Source organism: Cyprinodon variegatus, unplaced genomic scaffold, assembly GCF_000732505.1.
Source record: "Cyprinodon variegatus isolate N-32 unplaced genomic scaffold, C_variegatus-1.0 Scaffold1214, whole genome shotgun sequence".
Taxonomy (NCBI): domain Eukaryota; kingdom Metazoa; phylum Chordata; class Actinopteri; order Cyprinodontiformes; family Cyprinodontidae; genus Cyprinodon; species Cyprinodon variegatus.
The window spans coordinates 167,110-187,878 of record NW_015151667.1 but is presented as its reverse complement, the minus strand read 5'-3'; the positions used below and the strand labels follow the sequence as shown (position 1 = coordinate 187,878).

The window sequence follows — 20,769 nt, the reverse complement described above, 5'->3', positions numbered from 1 at the left end:
TTTGTATTTTGTCCCTAATATTTCAGGCAGGGTCAAAGCTACAATGGTGCTGACACCAGAAAACCATTCTATGACATCTTACCTTTACAGACGTACCAAGGGTTTGTTCTTAGATTTAATAGCTGTGAGGCTATAAGTTATTTACTTTTGTGTGTTTTTTGTCAGGCAGAAATTTATTTATACCCCCTTAGGGTGTAAGACAAGTGAAGACATGATTTAGCTATGAGGTGAGATGATCTGAAAAACTTTTAAAAGAGGATTTTGACAACCAAATAAGAGACAAATAAAACCAAACCCACTATACAATACACTCATAAAAGAAAAAATATGCACAAAACAAGTTTTATAATAAAGATTTATATTATCTACAGCTGGGTGCCAATTCAAAGTAAATAGACTGGTTTGTAATCTAGTAAATCCTAAAAAGGCAGAATCAGTTATTAAAAAAAACTAAGACTCTTGCTTCATTGTGGCTCAAATAAAGCAGATTCTGTGTCACTCTAGCCGCCATACTGCTGAAATAACAAGCTGCACAGGATGAGGAAATGAAGTGGAGCAAGAGCGTGACTTCACCCCTTTATTGCCTTGCAAATCTCCCTGTGTCGAAAACACACAGCCCTTTGCCCGGACATATCAGCAGAGCGCCGGCCTGGATCCTCTCCTGACAGCTGATGGTATGTAAAACACATAGAAATACAACTGACAGATGTGTTTTCCTCAGTTGAACCAAAATGTTTCCTTTTTTTTTTTTTGTTCTTTTTTAGTTAAAGCTGCTTATCCCCAAGCCTCATTAAGTGGTCGCTCTTGTGTGAAAAATATGCAGCAGCCCTGCTTCTGAAAAAGCAGGAAATGAAAGTTTAGCCCGAACATGATCAGAGTTGCTCTAGTTCTTTGTGGTGATGGTAAACAGCTCCAGTAAAACCAATGAGACTTTGATTGAAGCAACTGGTAGTTAATGAGTTACTGAGCAGAGGTGCAACCTTTAGCAAGCATTTGCTGAGCTCCAGCTGTGTGAGTCATATGAGTTAGAAGAAGCACCCTGAAGATACTTTGGCTTTATTCAGCAGACAAGGCTGGGCTTTAGTTGAAGATTCTTGTTTGATTTTATTTGTGTGAAGCTGAGTTTGGTTAGTTGGGGCTAAAAAGACAGAGTTACTATGGTAAGTGGAGACCTTTTTCCTTTTACAGTTTTATTTCCGTCAAATTAAAGTCGATCTAATTTCTCATTTTGACTTAAATGAACTTTTAAACTTTAATTTCCTCTACTGGCAAACCGATCCTGTTAAAATAAGACAGATATCAAGGTCTTTCCTGTATAACACAGTAGCAGGAAGAGAAACTAGGCCATTAGGAGTGACGACTGAAGCTCCTCTATATTTGACTGTAAAACTTTCAGTTTCCAATAAATGTTTGACCAGAGCCTAACATTGGCAATGTTCTGTCCCGTAGGCTGAAGTAAACCCACAGCCGCCCGCCCAGGGCTCCTCCAATACGTTCGACCAGGTCCAGAGTCAGGTCAATGAAGTTAAAGTTATACTGAAAGACAACATCAACAAAGTGCTGGAGAGGGGCGACAGATTAGATGATCTCATCGGCAAGACGGATGACCTCCAAGCATCTGTGAGTATGAGATAAAAACAAGTGACAACCTTTATACACCCTATATGAGTGATCTGAGTGTTTCCGTGGACTGAACCTGTCACTTTATGCTCCAGTATCTTTTAACCTAACATCCTGTTTGAACTTAAATAATTCAACAATCTATACAAAACAAGAAAGAGATTAGTAATTGAAAGCTCAACACTGAGTAGCCTAATCGTCATCATTTAAAGCTCTTAAAGAGGACGTTTTTAAGCTGTTGCAGTACATTAACAGGTTAAATCTGTAGGAAAACCCCCCGGTATTTGCTTCATCTGTCCATTTCCCTCATACGATAAGCACACTATGCAACAGAAAACAATTGCAAATGTTTTGGTTCATTCTAAAATAATGTTTACCTGGAAAAAAACTTTACATAAGTCATGCAAAACACCTTGCAAAGATATTCACAACCCCTAAAACATTTTCCCAATCCGTCACATCGCTACCATAAAAAGCAAGGCATTTTATTTTCACTCCCCTAAATAAAACTCAGAATCCACAAACTTTTTTTTGAAAGCCTCAGAACTTTTTGTTAGAGAAAATTTTTGGATAAACAGCCTCATAAACTTGAAAGAACACAGCAGGAAAGGTTAGGTATGAAATACCCCATGGTTAGAGTGTCTACTGTACATCCACAATGCGATAAAAATTTTCAATAAAATTACCCGAAATGCATCACTATGGAACATGGGAGAGGCAAGGTCATGCTGTGGAGATGCTTTACATTAGCAAAAGCTGGTAGAAGTCAATGGTTAGAGGAATTCAGCGAAATTCAGGCCCCGTCCACACGAAGTCAAAACGAACACGAAACGCTGATATTTTCCAAAACGTTTGCCGTAAAGACGGAGACGTAAAATAAATGTGAGCGTCCACACGAATGCATGAAAACGCTGCAAAATGTATGCCAGGCCTGTAAGTGGCGCTGTGGTGCCAAAGCAAAAATAAGCGACGAAATGTTCGGCATGCGCACTAATATTTATACATGGTTGCCCTGCGGGTCCATTTTCGTGGTTAAGTCAAATTCAGGTGCTGAACTATGTCGTCGATATTGCTCTGTTCTTCCTGGAGATATTCCAGAAGAAGAAGATTCTGTTGTAAGCCCGACAGCAGGGTGAGTAGCATTAGCAGCAACGGCGCCATTGTTGTTGTGATACTGTGTCGCGCATGCGTGTTTAGAGGCGACGCTATGACGCATGCGTGTAAAAAAAAATATGAGCGTAAAGATGGAAACGCGAAAACGGCGTTTCAAAATCTTCCCACTCTGAAGGCTGAATAAAAAAAAGATCGTTTACAGACCCCCGAAACGCCGGCTTCGTGTGGACGAGAGGCTGGTTTGGTGAAAAATTTGTGCGTTTAGGCCAGGGTTCGTCTTCGTGTGGACGGAGCCTCAGAGTAACCCTGGAAGAAAACCAACTGCAATTGATTTGGTACAAAACAATGACCCTAAACAAGCAGCAAGAGCTACAATTCAGACCTAAATCTAGTTAGGAATCTGCAGCAAGGCTTAGTAAATGATGTTTACAAATGCTCTTCATTCTAAGGCTTAAGCTTTTTGCAAAGAAAGAACCAGATTTCAGACTCAGGAGCCGCAAAGTTAGTTGAGACACACCCTTAAAGACTTGCAGCTGTAACAACTGTTTAATCCGAGGAGCTGAACACAAACAGCAGCCTTTTACTGCTGTTTGTGTTCCGTTGGATGTTTGTTTTAAGATAACAATTTTTCTTTCAATCTCAAAGTTTATAATACTTTGTTTTTTATTCATCATGCAAAATATTAAATATACCATTAAGTTTGTGTTAATAATGTGGAAAAAGTGGGAAACAATTTCCAAATATATGACTACTTCTGCGCCAAACTCTGTTCAAACTTACCAGCTAAACATGCCGTAGAAAAGGAAACGGAGAATGAAGGTAAACAAGCAAACATTTTTATGAAGAGGATAAATAATGTGGTAGAAAATAATTATGGTGTAAAAAACTAGAGGGGGAAATCTGGAGAGAGACGCAGCGGATAATACAAGATAAATATGATTGTAATTCACAGATAATGATCAATAATCACAATGTTCTAGATTTACAGGTGCACACATGACAAATTCCGCTTTTTACAATCAAACATTGCTAGAGTTTAACATTTCTGAAGCTTTTCATGCTTGAAAATCTTGAGAGATTTTGTAGATCTGTGTGCACTCATGGCTGAATGTCTGCGGGTCAGGTTACAGCTGCATACAAAGTAGTTTGAAGCAACTCTTCCTACTCACCTCCTCGCAGTCAAACCAACATGGCTGCTTTGAAGTTGCTTAATTTCCCCTAAGCCACTTCATCTGGTTTGTCTCATCTATGTAGTTATTTTCTACATGGGAGGAGAAAGATTCTACAGGTGTTTCTTCCACTTTCTTTGGCAATGAGGTGAAAATTTTCCTTTTTTCCAGCTCTAAATGCAGTCAAATGATCATTAATCTAGTATTACAATAGGCCCTTTCATGTCTGTAAGCGCTAAAAAGAAAAGGAAGAAAACATACAAGCACGGCGACGGTAGTATTATGTTGAGGGGTTCCCTCCAGGCAAGCACTTCTGATCTATTTTTTTGTTGTTTTAGCAGGCTAATACAGATTTCTAGGATTGTTTACCAAAGGGGTTCTCTCATTTAAATCCAACATTTTGTATCAAGTTTTTTCAACTATTATAAACACAAAATGAAGATTTAAATATTTGTATTGATAGCTGCAGAAGGCTTTATAAAAACCAAGTATTAGCAATGATTTTTGAAAATCTCTGACCCTTAAAGTGTAATTTGATCCTTTGTGGGTTAGAAAGAACCTGTAATCAAATCCTAATCAATGCTGTATAATGATTCTAACCGAATTAATTAACTGTTCAAATAAATCATTAAAAGTCTCAAGCTAAAGTGATGCTAATGGATTTGATGCAAACATCTGAGCACAGCTGTATATCTTAAGATGTTTTATATTACAAAAAATATAGATATATTATTGTATTTTTGTCCAACTATCCCAGTTTTCGCTGCCTCTGTGGCTGAGGGAGTGATTGTGGATGATCTCACCAGAGCCGCTGTGTTTTGGTGGAAAATCAAATACGCTAAACTGTGTTTTTCACGGTACTGATTTTGGCGATTTTCTAATGTCTGTTTTGTTCAGTCTGGTTTGATGATCAAATGGTTACGAGGGTCACCTATAGAGCTTAGCTTTTGGCTCCTGCTGGTTTGTGTTGAACATGCTAGCAAGGTGAAATTAGACTGTTTCTGTGAATGGAGCCTCAGGTTCCACCAGTTATTAAAGGAATAGTACACCCAAAACATGATTAGCCCATGCTGAACAACACTCTGGAGTACTTTTTTGATATCTCAAATGCATCTGGAGATCTGGGAGGCTTCTTGCTGTCTGCTGACATTCAAATAATGGAGGTGTCTGGTGCCCGAGGCAGAAAGGTCCATAAAAGTCCACAAGAAACGTGTCAATATTCCTCCATACTGCTCGTCCAATGTATTCCAAGTGTCCTGAGTGGGTAGCGTCCAGAATTTACTCGAAACAAAGTCATTTAGAATGTTTTTAGAGCCTAAACAGTAGTGTTTAGGATTTCCTAAAAGCGCATTCACGAGTCTACGGAAACCGCGGCAGACCAAACCAGACGAAAGTGCCGTTCAGCTCGACAAAGAACTCATGCTCTTCCTCAACACTGAAGTCCTCAGACATTTTTCTTTCGTTGTTTCTTTCTTTGCACAGGTAAACAGCACAGTTCTTCTTCTACGCTTGCATTATTGGCAGAGCAGACGCTGAATGCGCACTTTCATCTGGTTTGGTCTGCCGCGGTTTCCGTAGACTCGTGAACGCGCTTTTAGGAAATCCTATACACTACTGTTTATGCTCTAAAAACATTCTAAATGACTACGTATTGAGTAAATTCTGGATGCTACCCACTCAGGACACTTGGAATACATTGGACGAGCAGTATGGAGGAATATTGACACGTTTTTTGTGGACTTTTATGGACCTTTCTGTCTCGGGCGCCATAGACCTCCATTATTTGAATGTCAGCAGACAGCAAGAAGCCTCCCAGATCTCCAGATGCATTTGAGATATCAAAAAAGTACTCCAGAGTGTTGTTCAGCATGGGGGTGAGTAGAAAATGAAGGCTAATCATGTTTTGGGTGTACTATTCCTTTAAGAAAAAAAGATCAAAATGAAAGGTACAACTGAGATCCCCGTATGTTGGCTTCTTTTGACAAAAATATATATTTAGGAGAAGTTTTACAGGACCCTGCATTGTAAGAATAGATTGGTTGGAAAAACAATCAATCTAGTCGATTAAACCAATGTTTATTAGATTAGATTATATTAGCTTTATTGATCTCACAGCGGAGAAATTCACTCGTCACATAATGGCATAGAAGTTACAGAAGGTGCAAACAGGGAGGAAAAAGGTGCATTAAGAATAAACAATATATATACAGTATATCCAGGTATATACAGTATACAGATCAATCAACATATTTGTCAGAAACTGACCAGGTCATTGTTTCAGATCAACCAATTTAATTTCGGGGTATCCTAACCACCTCTATTTTATTTGATAGTGACTACAGTATTACCGTCCTTTCATACCAGCCAACTCATCAATGCATGCATAGTTAACACTTTTAAGTAGCAAACAAAACAGCTCTTTACTCTCTGAGTATCGATGCCTGCTCCGTTTTAAATTAAATTTACTTAACCTCTATTCTCTTTCCATTGCAACAGAGTTCAATAAGCAAATAACTTTCCTCTGTGTGTAATCGGATGTCATGGTTAGCCTCCAAATCTTTACAGAATTGATAGAAAGGTGCAATTTTGAATAGGTTACCCCATTTACAGTTTGCAAAAATAGGTTTGAAGCTGTATTTCCTTTATGAAAGAATGTTTTGTTTAGATATTATAATGCAGGTCAAAAACCAACCCTATAATATATGCAAAGCATCATGTTTAATAGGAGCAAGGTGGATTTTCTCCCACTTTTGCTTCGCTGTGAGCAATATTCTACATGCTTAACACACATTGTTATCACTTTAATGCTTTAGTGTTGGTTAAAAAAAAATACAGTGCTGCGGTTTGGACCCAGATATTGACTTTAGACTTTACACCATAAAAACAAAGATATATTTAAAGCCATCATCCAAAACAAAATAAATGCCAAAACCCACTATGATAAATCACCATGGTAATTATCTCTGCTCAGTAACTATCGGCTTCTATGGATGAAGAAACAGTCATCAAACTTGATTTCAGGCTCAATCAGGTCTAAGAGTCCAATAAACCGGTTGTAAAAACAAAACAAAAAAGAAGAAATGCTCTGTGATCTGGACATTTTAAACAGGAAGTGAAGTTAATAGTGTGGTTGTCTGCATTTCATGTATTCAAAACCCTCTGGGACATGTTTGAGTCGGTACAGAGCTGGTTTTGTTAGTTTAATAAAAATAGTCAGAATCTAAACAAATAGTTTGTTGCTTGATTCATGTGTGCAGCAGCCAAAGTAAAAGCCGAGGATTGTGAAAAAAAACCCTCTAACTTTTACAACAAGGATCCTCGTTTCATTTATTTTAAGTTCCAAATTAAACATTTACACTTCCCCCAGTGCAGCAGTGAACATTGTGTCTTCTTATAAATGGCACTGTTTCACATTTCAGCTCTGAGTGGCAACTGAAACATGTGCCACCTAAAATGCTTCCTATCTACCTCTTTATAGAGCATTCAGTGAAATAATTAGAAAATCAAAACTTTAAGCCAATAGTGTTATTGGAATCCAGGACCAGACCTTATAACCTTTGTAACATTAAAAAAATATGGATATTTTGATGGCAAAAATAATGTAATAAATATAATAAGAAACGCCAACTTGCCCGAATATATTAAGAAAAATAGCAAAAGTGCTTCTATAAGAAATTAATAAAAAACACTCTGAGAGGGAAAGAAAAACTTTTTTGGGTACAACATAACCTTAGAGGCATTAATGCTGATACTGGCACTTACATTCTTTAGTTTATGAACCTAAATGTAATTGTTAACAGAGATGGGAAGTAACGAAGTACAAATACTTCGTTACTGTACTCAAGTAGATTTTTCTGATATTTTTACTTTACTTTACTACTTATTTTTATGGCGACTTTTTACTTCTACTCCTTACATTTTTACACAAATATCTGTACTTTCTACTCCTTACATTTTAAAAAATTGTCTCGTTACTTTAGTTTTGAATCATTTCAATGGAGTTACCGTTATTATTTTTCACATCATCAATACCAAATTCAATCTAATTGGATGGGAATCTACGTTGCATTTGACGCACCACTACAAGATGAATCGACAGATTCGGCGGTATTCATTCGCGGCAAATCATTGCAGCTTGGTGGCGTTGGCGTTAGCATAGTAGCATGGACGACGAGATGATTGAAAATGAACACAACGGAGATCTAGTCCTATTGGCAGACATCCATTTAAAATGTAGGCAACGGCATGAAAAAAGTGGTTTCTACTTTTACTTTTATACTTTAAGTAAATTTACAAGCCTGTACTTTGTTACTTTTACTTGAGTAAAGAAGTTTAATCAGTACTTCCACTTTTACCAGAGTATTTTCTAACACAAGTATCTGTACTTTTACTCAAGTACGGAAAGTGAGTACTTTTGCCATCTCTGATTGTTAACTAGGATTATTAACTTTTTACTACCTTTTTTCTTGACTTGTTACATTTTTTTAAAACTTAAATTACAGTAGGTAATATATCTTTCAAGGGCTCATCTAATTGGTCAAATGCCAAAATAAGATGTACAGCCAGTATCTTTGCTGAATGGCTAGATATAGATCTTGTGCTTCTAGACCTCACTAAGGGATGGGGGGTGACTCCATTTATAAGGGGTTGGCAGGTGATCAAAAACACTAATTTACCCTATTTACATGTATAACCTGGAAAAGTTCTAATCTCCAAAATGAGTATTTTTAGTTTGTAGGAAACCTAATTGCATTTCTACAGTTCAATAACACCCAGCAAGCTGTTCTGGGGAATCACATTTAGCCCTTTAACTCAACAGCACCTAAACACTGAGGGTATTTGCGGATGTTTTCGATGAGCTGATGGACAGAAAATCTCTAGAAGCGATGCATGCAGTAGCATAATCTTTTAGTGTGCTTCATGAATGTAAACAAACAGTTATTTAATATTTAAATTATGAATATTTGTAGGCATCCCTGAAACGTTCCATCTTTGCTGGCATTTCAGTTTGTCCCTAAGCTTTGATGTAATCCTGTTTGGGTCCCTTCTTCTTTAAATAAAAATAGGAAGCCTCAAAATTAGTTTTTTGCTGATTTAAAACAAAACTGCATGTTTTTGAACCTCCAGAGGAACATAAAGACAGTAACAAAGTTGGCCTTTTATCGCCTAAAAATCTATAACTCTATAACTCGTTGATGCATTTGTCTTTAGTTGACTATATTACCGTAGCAGTGTCTCCACAGGTTTGCCTATAAAGACGATCAGAAAGCTGCAGCTGATCCAGAAAGCTGCTGCCTGCTTCCTCACTAAAGCTAAAAAAGTGGAGCACATCTTTCCAGTTCTAAAATCATTTCCCCCGGCTCCCTGTCGCAGATAACACACTTAAAAATCGAAAATAATTGAATTGCTTTAAAACAACACATTCTTGCTCAAAGCTACTCAGCAATCCCAGAACCAAACAAGGAGAAGCATATTTTAGTTCCTAAGCTGTTGAAGTAATAAAATCCTAAGCTGCTTTAAATCAAGTTGCCTTTAACTGTTCTAGTTAAACACCATGAATTTAAATTTGGAGTCCAGCGTTTCTTTACTTGCCTCTTTTTATGCCACCGCAGTGACCTTTTTTCTGTTTTCTTATGTTTTATTTGCAGCACTCTGAATTTTCTTGTTACTAAATTGTGCTCCAGACATTTGCAAATCCTTGAACCGGTATGAAACAACAAATATGTTTATAGGGATATAAAATGGTTTATATACTAGGATTCATAAGTGGATTCAGATATTATCCCCATCATCAGTTAGCTGGGTTTTCCACTGGCACTTCTTTATCTATAAATCCATTCCTGCTTTATTGCTTCTTACTTGTTATCTAAACAGCAGGTAGAGAATATGATCCCATGATGTCACGACTCTCTATGCTCCCTCTGGTTTGAACAGAGAACTGTTTTCTATGGAGGGAAGTTGATCTTATTGCTGCAGGCAGAGAGTCTGTTTTATAAATAGAAATTTGAGGGGAAAATGTTTTTATGCATTTTAATTAGAAATAGGTTTTTGCTGTTTTCTCAGATTTATTTTTTCAAATTATTTCATTTTCTCAAATGTCTCTTTTCAGATTCTGTTTTACGAATTGCAATATTTTCAAACTGCAGTTTACTGATTACGATCACTTCTATTCAAGCCTTCACTTGCCAAGTACCAATAAAAATGTTGTCATCCATGCCAACCAATAGAAATGCGTCTTTATCTCCTCTCTCCAGAGGAAAGCCCGCCCCTAGAATTCGAAGTGGGAAGTTTAATTTGAAAAGAATGCAATTTAAAAAAACTCAATCTGGCAAAGAGAAATTAAAAAAGAGGGAAAAAAGATAAGGTGTATAAAAAAAAATAGAATGTGAAAAATGTTTCAATCTTTTTTTTTTTTAGATACAATTTGAGAAAATATCTCAAAATTCATATCAAAATTTGCATTTCACTTACAGAGTGCATTTCTCCATATTTCCATTTATAAAACATGTTATTTTCTTGGTACAATAATGGAACAAAATTCCCTCTATATCCTAAACCACTTGAACAGGAACTGTCAGATTAAATTGATCTATCATCAAATTTCTTTTTCTCTTAAATTACTATTTTCTGATTTCTTTCCTTTTCCTCTCTTGTAAAACACCACCTCTGTAAACGTAGGTTTAGTTAATGCCATAGACTCGAATTTCCTTCATCAAGTCAATTTTAATAACTCACCGTCTTCCTTTCCAGGCCGACTCCTTCCAGAAAACATCCACACGGGTCGCCCGGAAATACTGGTGGAAGAACATTAAACTGATGATCATCATCGGCGTAATTGTGCTGATTATCCTGATACTGATAATCCTGGCTGCCACCAAAGTCATTTAACCCCTCCCCCTCCAAACCGCCACCAGACAATCATTTGCACACATGAATTTAAACAGCACGTGGTAATTCATGAAGATCCCCGACGATGCGAGAATGGGAACCATAACGTGCTGACATAAAACCAAAACACTCCACATTCAATGCAGATATATAAAAAAAAAATCACTTAATCCATGCTCAAAGAACGCAGACAAGTTCTTTTTGTTGCTTTTTTTATTTTTATTTTGATCATTTCAATGTCCAATAGATAACATGTACATAATGTATGTTTATTCATGTCAAACTGTAAGAATATTTGTATTATATGACTGATGATGAACACCATAAAGCAGGTAAACTGTGCTCTGGTCTCTGTTGATCTTTTTTTGAAACCAAAACTACTTTTTAGTCGGGAATACGTGAAGAGTGACAAGCAGCCTTGGAGAAATTTAAACACGGATCAAGAAAGAATGAGGAAGGTGAACAATGCTAAACCTCTGTAGCAAGCAAAACAAAAAAAAATACTTCAGTGAATACAGGAGAAATATACTGTAGGTCAAAGCAGTCTTCATATACTTTGATAAACTAGTCGAGTCTTTGCTGGATCATCTGTGTGGCTTCACCAGCGCACCGCAGCCTTTTAATCGCTCTGAAACCTGCAGGAAACAAACAGAAACAAGTCAGCTAAAGGTGAGCGCCCATCTGCAGACTTACTTAAAGAAAGATAGGAATCCCCTGTCTTTAATACCCTATATGATAAAAGCAGTAAGAATTACAAGCTGAGGAGAATTATTTTAACAGTTTACATCTTAAAAATGATAATAGAAAGAACAATTTTGCAATTAAGCTAGAAATCCAGAAGAGGAAGTCAAAAACCAAAATACTAAATGGAAAAAGCTTTCAGATTTATAAAAAATAAATAAATACACATTATAGAGAGCATTACATGCAAATTTCTGGAATTATGACATTTTGATTGAGTGTATGTATGTTTTTTTTATGTTTTTTAAAATCAGTGGATATAAGAAGAAGATGTGTTACAGGGAAATTAACAAAAAGAAAAAGAGGAGTCTTTTCCATCGCTGTCAGTAAAAAACCAAAAAAAAAAAACAGGAACAATACATTTACACAAATTAAAGCACTTTATCCCCCAACTCGGTAGAGTCCAAAAACGAACCAGCTTTAAGCTCATGGTCTACTAGCTAAATAAAGAAACAAGCATTTTAAATACATATATTAACATTAGGGAACTGGAAAATCCAGAGAAGTCTGTATGTATCCTTTGAAAAGCAAATTGTTATTTATTCATATGTATAATCATTACTTGTGGGGGAGTAAGGGCCTGTAAAAAAATGACAATTACATGTGTAGATTTTAACTTTTTACATTACAGTTTCAGAGAAATTAAAAAAGAGAGAGAAATTAAAAAAATGGAAAGAAAGACGACAAAAGCTGGACGTGTTCCCCTATTGTTTAGTTTAGAAATGCGGATACAGGATGTTGGAAGACCATACCAAACGGCAGCATTCGAGAGCGTATGCTTCTCATACCCGGTCCGCATTGAGCGGGCCCTGAGAGTATCTGGGAGTCAGCTCATGGCCTGCAAGGAAGCTCCGCTGGCAGGTACAAACAAGGTATGTCAGAGTTAGGACACAACACACTTTTTTCCTTTTTCTGTTTTTTTTTCTTTTCTGTTTCCTTTTGCACATCCTTTAACTTTGGCATCCATTTACTGTAGTAGTTTACCTGTTAACTTTACAGCTTAAAAAGAAAAACAACCAAAACACAAAGAGAAGATGTAACAACAAAAAAAGAGGCAGCAGAAGGCCGGCTGCTTTAAATTATCGCCACAAGCCTTTATGTTAACTACTGTAAAACACTTCAGAAAAACAAATTTACGTGAAAAAAATAACTTGCACCAATATTACAAAAAAAAAAAAGCTAATTCAAGTTGCTTTGTTATTTTTTTTACGTATATTGTTGGTGCTACATACCTAATAGGAGTTGAGGGTTTCCACTTTTAATACGGTTTGTAACTGTTGGTGTGACCACCACGCCGTGGTGACTTCCCATATCCACCAGATTGATCTGCAAGGCCAAAATTCACCCGTCAAACCATCGCAGCTTTCCAAAACGCAAAATGAAATACCGGACGGCTCTGCTGATACTCACTGTTGTAGTCGGTATATCCGTAATAATTGTTGTAACCAGAGTAATCATAGCCTCCATATCCACCATATCCTTGATTACCATACCCATAATTTCCATAATTCCCATATCCCGGATTCCAGTAGTTACCATAACCCTGGTTCCAGTTTTGGTTGGGACCTGCGGATGAATAAAAAAAAAAAAAAAGGTTTGTATGTCAGCCTGAATCTGTGCGTTTTTGAAGGTGCTTTGCTTTGCTGACGACTCGCCTGAATGCACTGCAAAAACGACCTAGATATAAGTAAAAAACTATTTTGCTAATGAGTATTTTTACATTTAGAATAAGACAGTTAGATAAAATGCACTTGAAATAAGACAATGCAGTTGTTTTTTTTCTTATTTTAACTGTACATTGCCATTTCATTGGCAAAGTGCCTCACTTACCTCCTCAATTTAAGAAAAAAATGCAAAAATTTTAAGAAAAAAATTACTTATTTAGATTTACATTTTTTGTAGTGTTTCCCCATCGGCGTGACTACATTTCTATTTTTCTAAACTTTCCTATGTTCATGTCTGTATGATATGAAATTTGAACTTTAAAAGCACCATTACTAATAGTTTTTATACTATTTTTTTAAATTAGAAAGTCTTCATTACAAGAATATTTTTACAAATATAGGAAATTGGTTTTGTGATCTATGATCACAAAGACAACCGAACATAAAGAAAGGAATTAGGGTCGCCACTTTCGACATGTTAATTTGGATTCATAAATTATGTCGATTTGTAAGGCCTTAAAAAAAGGTATGCAATTCATTTAGATTATTATTATTATTTTTTTTAATACTTAAAGGGGAACAGCATTTTTTTTTTTTACATTGGCTCCTTGATTTAACGTTATTACATCATGTTCTACTCACCCATATGAGTTTTGTGTCAGTTGGAGCCGTTCTGAAGATATTCCGTTAGGTTATATCCAAGTAACGTCTTCCTATGGGCAACGACTTGAAGGCACAAGCTAAACTGTTCAGAATTTATTCTTTATGGTACGCCAGCATTCATAACATGCAGGCGAATCACTATATTTTTTATATTTAGCTCTTTTAAAAACGGAGCGGCGCGTGTATGACGTCATCCACGTGCGCTGGCTACCGTTCATTCTTCCTGTCCGCTGAACTGCTGCTAGTTTTCCTCACATGCCTGGAAGATGTCTAGTGCTGCTACCACAGATGATCTCGCTCTCCAAATGGAATTGAACGATTCAGATTAGCTAGAATGAATAGAAGGGGTAGAGCGTAAACTCATATGGGTGAGTAGAACATGACGTAATAACATAAAATCAAGGGGCCAATGTAAAAAATAGGCGTTCCCCTTTAAGTCCTGAGCAGGGACCTTCGAATTCCCTGTTTCTGGCATAGCTGTAAATCAAGCAGAACACTGCAAAATCTGATATAAAAATAAGGAACAATTCCTTAAATTAAATATGTAATCAAAATGATCTGCCGTATTTTGCCCTTAAAATATGATAAGTAGATATTAAACACTCTGAATAAGATATTTTAAGCATAAATCATCTCCTGTACTGACCACTAGGGGGAGATGCATGCAACCATCAGCTCTAGTTCACCTCTTTTTTAAACTGAGAAACTTACCACCACCCCTCCCTCGGGCCCTGGATGAGTATCCTCCTCTTCCTCCCCAGTACTGCTGCTGCTGGTACTGCTCCTTAGACACGGCCACCTTTACTTCACACTGGAGGAGCCAATCAGACTTCCTTATTAGTGTCTTTAAAGCCACAGATACGTGGATATACAGAAGGATAAATAAAACAGACTGAACCTTGCTGAGCCCGATGTTGTGGTACTTTTTCTCCATGATCATCTTCACTGGTTCCTCCTCTTTGAACGTGATGAAGCAGAAGCCCCTTCTTTTGTTTGTTTTGGTCTCCATGGGAAGCTCAATGGACTCCACCTGATCATTTTTATAGCATGGATGTAACATTCAGTGGATTTAAGAAGAAAGACATTAACCCAGGAGCGCATTCATGGGGTAAGAAAACATACCTCTCCGAAGGCACCAAAATACTCTTGGACTTTCTCTTCGGGGGTGTCTGGGGACAGCCCACCGACAAAGATCTTCTTTACCGGCTCCTTGCTCTTCATGGCCTTTGCTTTTTTGGGATCAATCACCTTCCCGTTGAGCTTATGTTCCTTCTGTGAGGCAACCTTCACACAGAGGAAGCAGTTAGAGCGAAATAACAAAATGTCTGCAACTCTAATGCCAAATAAAGCTGGTAGAAATCCTATCTTTATCCCATATGCCTATTCACTTAGCTCATTACTGATTTGTTAAACTAAAACCTTTTATGTGTTTTGCCATAACCCACGGTATTAATTTTGGACATTGGGGACCACTGCCCATGCTGGTTTTCTGCCTGCAGACCCCCTCTGCAAAACACTCTCATACACTGCAAAACATGGAAATCTAAATAATTCATTTTTGCTTAAATTAGGTGCATTTCGTCTTGAGTTGAGGAGGTAAGTGAGACACTTTGCTAATGGAACAAGACAATTTACATTTAAAATAAGAAAAAAACAATTGCATTGTCTAATCTCAAGTGCATATTATCTAACTATCTTATTCTAGTGGTAAACATACCCATTCCATTTGCAAACCGTTTTATTTACCTACTCAAATGAAGGGTAAATACACTTAATCTAATAATTTTTTTTACCCATTTCTAGATGGTTTTTTGCAGTGTAGAGACATATCACACGGACATGATGGAAAAACGATCTAGAAATGAGTAAAAATGTCTTAAATTAAGTGTATATATCCTTAATTTGAGTAGATAAATGAGATAGTTTGCCAATGGAATGAGTATTTTTACTCTTAAAATAAGATAATTGGATAATATGCACTTAAAATAAGACAATGCAATTGTGTTTTCTTATTTTAAGTGTAAATTGTCTCGTTCGGTTGGCAAAAAGTCTCTTTTACCTCCTCAATCCAACAACAAATGCACTTATTTTAAGAAAAAATGACTTATCTAGATTGGGATTTTTTCCAGTGAATGATCTGCAAAAAATGAAAATCTGTATGAGTTATTTTTGCTTAAATTGAGTGAATTTTGTCTTGAATTGAGGAGATAAGGGAGACACCTTGCCAATGGAACAAGACAATTTACATTTAAAATAAGAAAAAAACAATTGCTTTGTCTTATTTCAAGTGAATATTATCTAATTGTCTTATTTTAGGAGTATAAATACTCATTCCATTGGCAAATCGTCTTATTTACCTACTAAAATTAAGGGTAAATACACTTATTTTAAGAAATTTTGTACTTATTTCTAGATGGTTTTTGCAGTGGCAGCTCTCTGCAGGAGTAACACATTGTTGAAAACTCATGAATGGCAAGATAAGGTTCAGAACCTTCTGAGCTTAAAGGCTGAGTGGATCTCCTCAGAATCAAAATCAGTTTTGCAGGAATAACTTGGAGGTATCAGAGGCTGGAAGGGAGGGCATGACTAGTCCCCCCATCTATGCTAACCAGTCACAGTCCACAGAGAGATGGACTGGACATGCTAGGCTCTCCCGTACATTGGAGACACCTCAGCCTTTCCACACAGAGATCATAGAAATCACAGGTCTGGCAAAGGTGGGGAAAAGTTTCCAGTAAATAATTCATTTCTTTTTATTATTTCTGATCATATTATGAGTTCTACTTTTGTGTAAAGCAAGGTAACAACAAGCTACTGGGGCCTGCATGTTAGATCACTTCATACTGACATGTTTTAAGATGATCTTTGTAAAGATAAACTTCATTTCAACAAGTGCTTGAAAATATAATGTTAATGTGTTTACTGATACACTGATTAGATATGATTGCTAAACTATGACAAAAACCTTTTTTAAGATAAGTATCCTCATGTTTGCTAGCTACTTGCTCCACTGTCTTCAGGAACCAAACCTTAGCTTTTCCTTCAGGAATAATCACAGAAGTTTACAAGTCATTATATAAAGAAATATTGTTTTCTGATCTATGCAAATAATTCCATGAAATATTATTTTACCAAATAATTTTGTATTTACTTCTTGAATTTACTCTGTAAAATGGTTTGACCATATTTAAATTATTTTATATCCGTGTAAAGCTAATTTGACCTCATTCCAAACTCTTCAAATCCATGCCAAACTGTGATATCGATGCATCATTTCATTTATGGTTTTCAACCATTTTAATTCCTTCTTCTTTGTCTACATACCAAAAAAAGAAATTAAAAACAATGCAGTAGACTTTTTTTTTCAAGTTTGAAGACATTTTGCTTCCCATCCAGGAAGCTTTTTCTATTCAGTTGAATTAAAAAAGCTTCTTGGATGGGAAGCTAAACGTCTTCAAACTTGAAAACAAAGTCCAGTGGATTGTTTTTAATTTTTCTTTTATGGTATAACTATGACTGAGAATCTCCACCAGCACTTGTCTACATAGTAGCTATTTTGTTTAGTTTCACTGCTTTAGTCCAAAGTTTTAACTTAAATATGATTAATTTGGAGCTGAATTATTGTTGTTAAGAAATTCTTTTATTTTGAGAGCAAGTTGAGAATTTCTTCCATATGTTTGCAGAGATAACTGTTTGACAATGATTTGAGCTTGACTCACACTTTCAATTGTTGTCTGAAAGCACAACCAGTTTGACTTGTTCAGAGAAAAACATGACAGTCTGAAAGTTATTTGATTAACATGAGTAACAATATCATTAATAATACAGCAAGAGGAATGGCAGGACGAGCTGCTCTAAACCAAAGTGTCCTAACGGAAAAGGCTGATTTATGCTCAGAAACCAGGTCGTCATTGTGTGTCGCAGTGAATGCAGATATGCCTCCGCCCCTTCCGCAGACACTCTGCTGCACCTCTCTGAAACTGTAGGTGACCGCAGACAGAAGGCTTCTTATTGGTCAAATCTACATCCGCTCTACACTATGCGTATTTCCTGTTTGGTATCTTACCGGCTTGTGAACAAGTCCTGAAGATGGACCAGCTAGAAGAGCGAGGTGCACAAGAACGCTGGGAACCATTATCCACCTGGATCCCCGCTATTTTTCACCCTTGTGTCCCTCCGTTTTCGCACAAACTTGCCCCCACTTCCTCACCGCCTCGGCCGTATCTACACCCACAGCTAGTTCCTGATTGTCCCTCTTGCGTTGTGGCGTGGAATAACATAGCGCAGACCACGCTTCAATATTGGGCATAAATCAAAAATATCTGCGACAAGCTCACAGCGACACCTGTTGCGGGGAGTATAACCAGAACTTCAGCCTCCTAATCACTAAAGGCCGATTTATGCTTCTGACGCATAGCCTCTGCAACCATCGAATCTGTCTCTGCGTTCCTCAAAAAAAAAAATCCCGACTACACATCGGACGTTCGCAAACCCGCGCAGACCTCAAGCGGAAGTGTGAAGACAAAAAGCAGCTATGATTGGTCCTTGGTATTCCTTTCCAGCTGTCTGTGTGGTCGTTCCTCTGGATTCGGTGCCGGGGCACGCCAATTTTAAAAGCCGAGGAGTAATAACAGCAACGGATAACCATGACGAAAGGTTGATCGAGGAGGTTAGGAAGTAAAACCACCTGTGCGATGCCTCAGACATACCTACATGGTTTTAGAAAATAAACACTCCCGCCTGCGCCGCCGAAGAAGTTCTTGTGACCATCCGCTGAAGTTCTTGCGAGTTCTCCAATAGGCTCCCCCTTGCGCTTTGGCGGGAAACTGCTATGCGTCCCTAGAAATTCCAGACTGACGGTGCAGAAGCATAACAGCAAAACTGATTTGTGACCAGACCTCTGCGACATTCGATGTGTCCGTTTGCAGAAGTATAATCCACCCTTCAGTAAACAGTTTCCAAACTAACCCTAACGTAAATATTCTGCTTGACAATTGGATATGATTATGGACCTTTAAATAAAAGCAGAACCTCTAGCAGCGGAGGAATACCTTTTCAACACTTTCTGGATCTTTGAAGAGCACAAAGCCAAAGCCCCTTGAACGGCCGGTCATAGGGTCCAGCTTTAGCGTGCAGTCTACCACCTCCCCAAACTTGGAGAAGTAATCTTTCAGATCCTTTTTGGTCGTGTCCCAGCTCAGCCCTCCGACAAACATCTTCCTGAGAATAAAAAAAGGGATGCACAATTTATTATCACAGTGTTAATAATTTATTTTCATTTATAACAGACTCCAGATTCCGAGTGCCATGCAGGGAAACTTGATATGTAAATATTTTCTACTGACTGAGACAGTTAAGATGCTATACTGACAACAAATGGAGACGTGATTTAGATGTGATTTAAGAAAAAAGGAAAGGAGTCTAGAAAATTATTATTGAAAATCTATGCTTCCTTTTTTATCAAAGTATTTTACATTTTACATTGTTTAAAACCGAAAAACATGTTTTATAGGTTGCAAACCCTGGGCCAAGAACGCTGCATTAAATAACAAGAAGTTTGTTGTTTTAATTAGGAAAAATATGACAAGACTATGAATAATGTAGCAAGGTATTATAAAATACCGTGGTGACGTTTTAACAGTGGCGGTTCTAGTTTACCAAGGGAGGCCAGGGTGGGGCCGTCATTTTTAAACGGGACACAAAACAAAATTAGTGTTAATAAAAAACCTGGTTGTATCTTAATATGGCTGAAGTTTTAAGGTGATTGCATTTTCTAAAAGTTAATTGTAAAGTTGAATGATTAAATTGGTCGACATCAATTATCATCAGTTACATGCCGCAAAAATGGTCCATCTAATCAGGGTCTCATATGAAGATTGATACTAAGCAAGAGAAGATTTGTTTTGAGAGGATTCTCCTTAAAGTGCAATAATCTGCTAATGCAGTGATGCAAATACACTGAGCAAGACTTATTGAAATCATGATAGTCTCTTAATAAAAAGTCTATAAATCTCAAAACAAGATCCAAGATTTGAGTGCAGTAAATTCTGTCCATGGATTTAATCATATGACTTATTTTTTTATGAGACAGCAAAAAGTGATCTAAAATGTAAAATCATCTTAAAATTAGCAGATAAATAATATGATTGCCAAAGAAAATTTTATTTTCCCGCAAAATAAGATACTTACATGTAAACTACTTGAAAGAAGAGGATTGATTTTTATTTAGTTTTAATTGAAATCATCTTATTACATTAGTAAATTGTATTACCTACTGGCTTTGAGGCAAAATACAGCCTTTTTCAAGAAAATGTACTTATGTGTCATTTTTTTGTGGTGTATGTTTTAAGTGCAGGGGCCAGGATCAGTTCTCCAGGGGCGCTGGCCCCTGTTGGTCCCTGCCTAGAACCGCCTATGCGTTTTAATGACAGCTGTTCAGGAGGCGGGTTTGGTAAATTGATTTTTTTTTTTTTTTTTACTGACCTAAACATGAGTATTATAGCATCAGCAGCATTGATAAATATAACAGTTCTCCTACCAAACATATTAAGCAAATCTATTGCAAATCTAAACTCTGTGATGCAACTGAACTGCTCTCTACAGAAGAGGATTAGGGCCACTGAAAAAAAAAAAAATAGTTAAGTGAATTTTAAATATTGTTTCAGTTTAATAAGGGAAATATGACTTTAATCTCAGAATTCTGACTGAATTGTTGACAGCTAACAAACATGTCAGCATTAAGCCGTAGCCATGTCTGTTTTAAAGACTAAACTAGCTCTCTTTTTTTCACCTTCTGCTCTTCCATGAATGGAATAGCATCACCAGGGACCCCCAGGAATGTAAAAAGTCGCCTAATTGCATCATTTTCCACCAATGTGTTACTGGCCCTCCCAAACAACTCACATCTTTGT

At 37.0% G+C, this 20,769-nt stretch overlaps 2 protein-coding genes across 7 annotated transcripts in view; one reads left to right on the top strand and one right to left on the bottom strand.

The window, feature by feature from the left end:
• Positions 1–535: 535 nt before the first annotated feature.
• Positions 536–11,132, top strand: LOC107102182 (vesicle-associated membrane protein 8-like). 2 transcript variants are annotated; one of them, XM_015401387.1, is made up of 3 exons: positions 536–674; positions 1,450–1,620; positions 10,653–11,132. In XM_015401387.1, exons 1-3 carry the CDS (start codon positions 672–674, stop codon positions 10,788–10,790), a joined length of 312 nt encoding a protein of 103 aa, XP_015256873.1. In that variant the 5' UTR covers positions 536–671; the 3' UTR covers positions 10,791–11,132. The 2 variants fall into 2 exon arrangements, with proteins under 2 accessions (XP_015256873.1, XP_015256874.1); XM_015401388.1 differs by lacking the exon at positions 536–674 and adding an exon at positions 922–1,160.
• The window catches only part of hnrnpd (heterogeneous nuclear ribonucleoprotein D), an 11,502-nt gene continuing 1,763 nt past the window's right edge, over positions 11,031–20,769 (bottom strand). The window contains exons 2-9 of one of the 5 annotated variants that reach the window (XR_001482115.1): positions 18,910–19,078; positions 14,981–15,142; positions 14,757–14,888; positions 14,570–14,669; positions 12,942–13,097; positions 12,764–12,857; positions 12,284–12,385; positions 11,031–11,425 (exon numbers count right to left, since the gene is read on the bottom strand). Coding sequence is in view for 4 of the 5 variants with exons in the window: in XM_015401382.1 (XP_015256868.1) it covers positions 12,790–12,857; positions 12,942–13,097; positions 14,570–14,669; positions 14,757–14,888; positions 14,981–15,142; positions 18,910–19,078 (787 nt within the window). In the remaining variant the exon portion in view is untranslated. Of the gene's footprint in view, positions 12,386–12,763; positions 12,858–12,941; positions 13,098–14,569; positions 14,670–14,756; positions 14,889–14,980; positions 15,143–18,909; positions 19,079–20,769 lie in introns of all 5 variants that reach the window. The other 4 variants (XM_015401382.1, XM_015401383.1, XM_015401385.1 and 1 more) reach the window with 4 other exon arrangements.

Excerpts from the sequence above, each read along its gene's own strand:
- LOC107102182 (XM_015401387.1), top strand. Across the intron at positions 1,621-10,652 it reads CGGATGACCTCCAAGCATCT|GCCGACTCCTTCCAGAAAAC; the intron begins GTGAGTATGAGA and ends CTTCCTTTCCAG.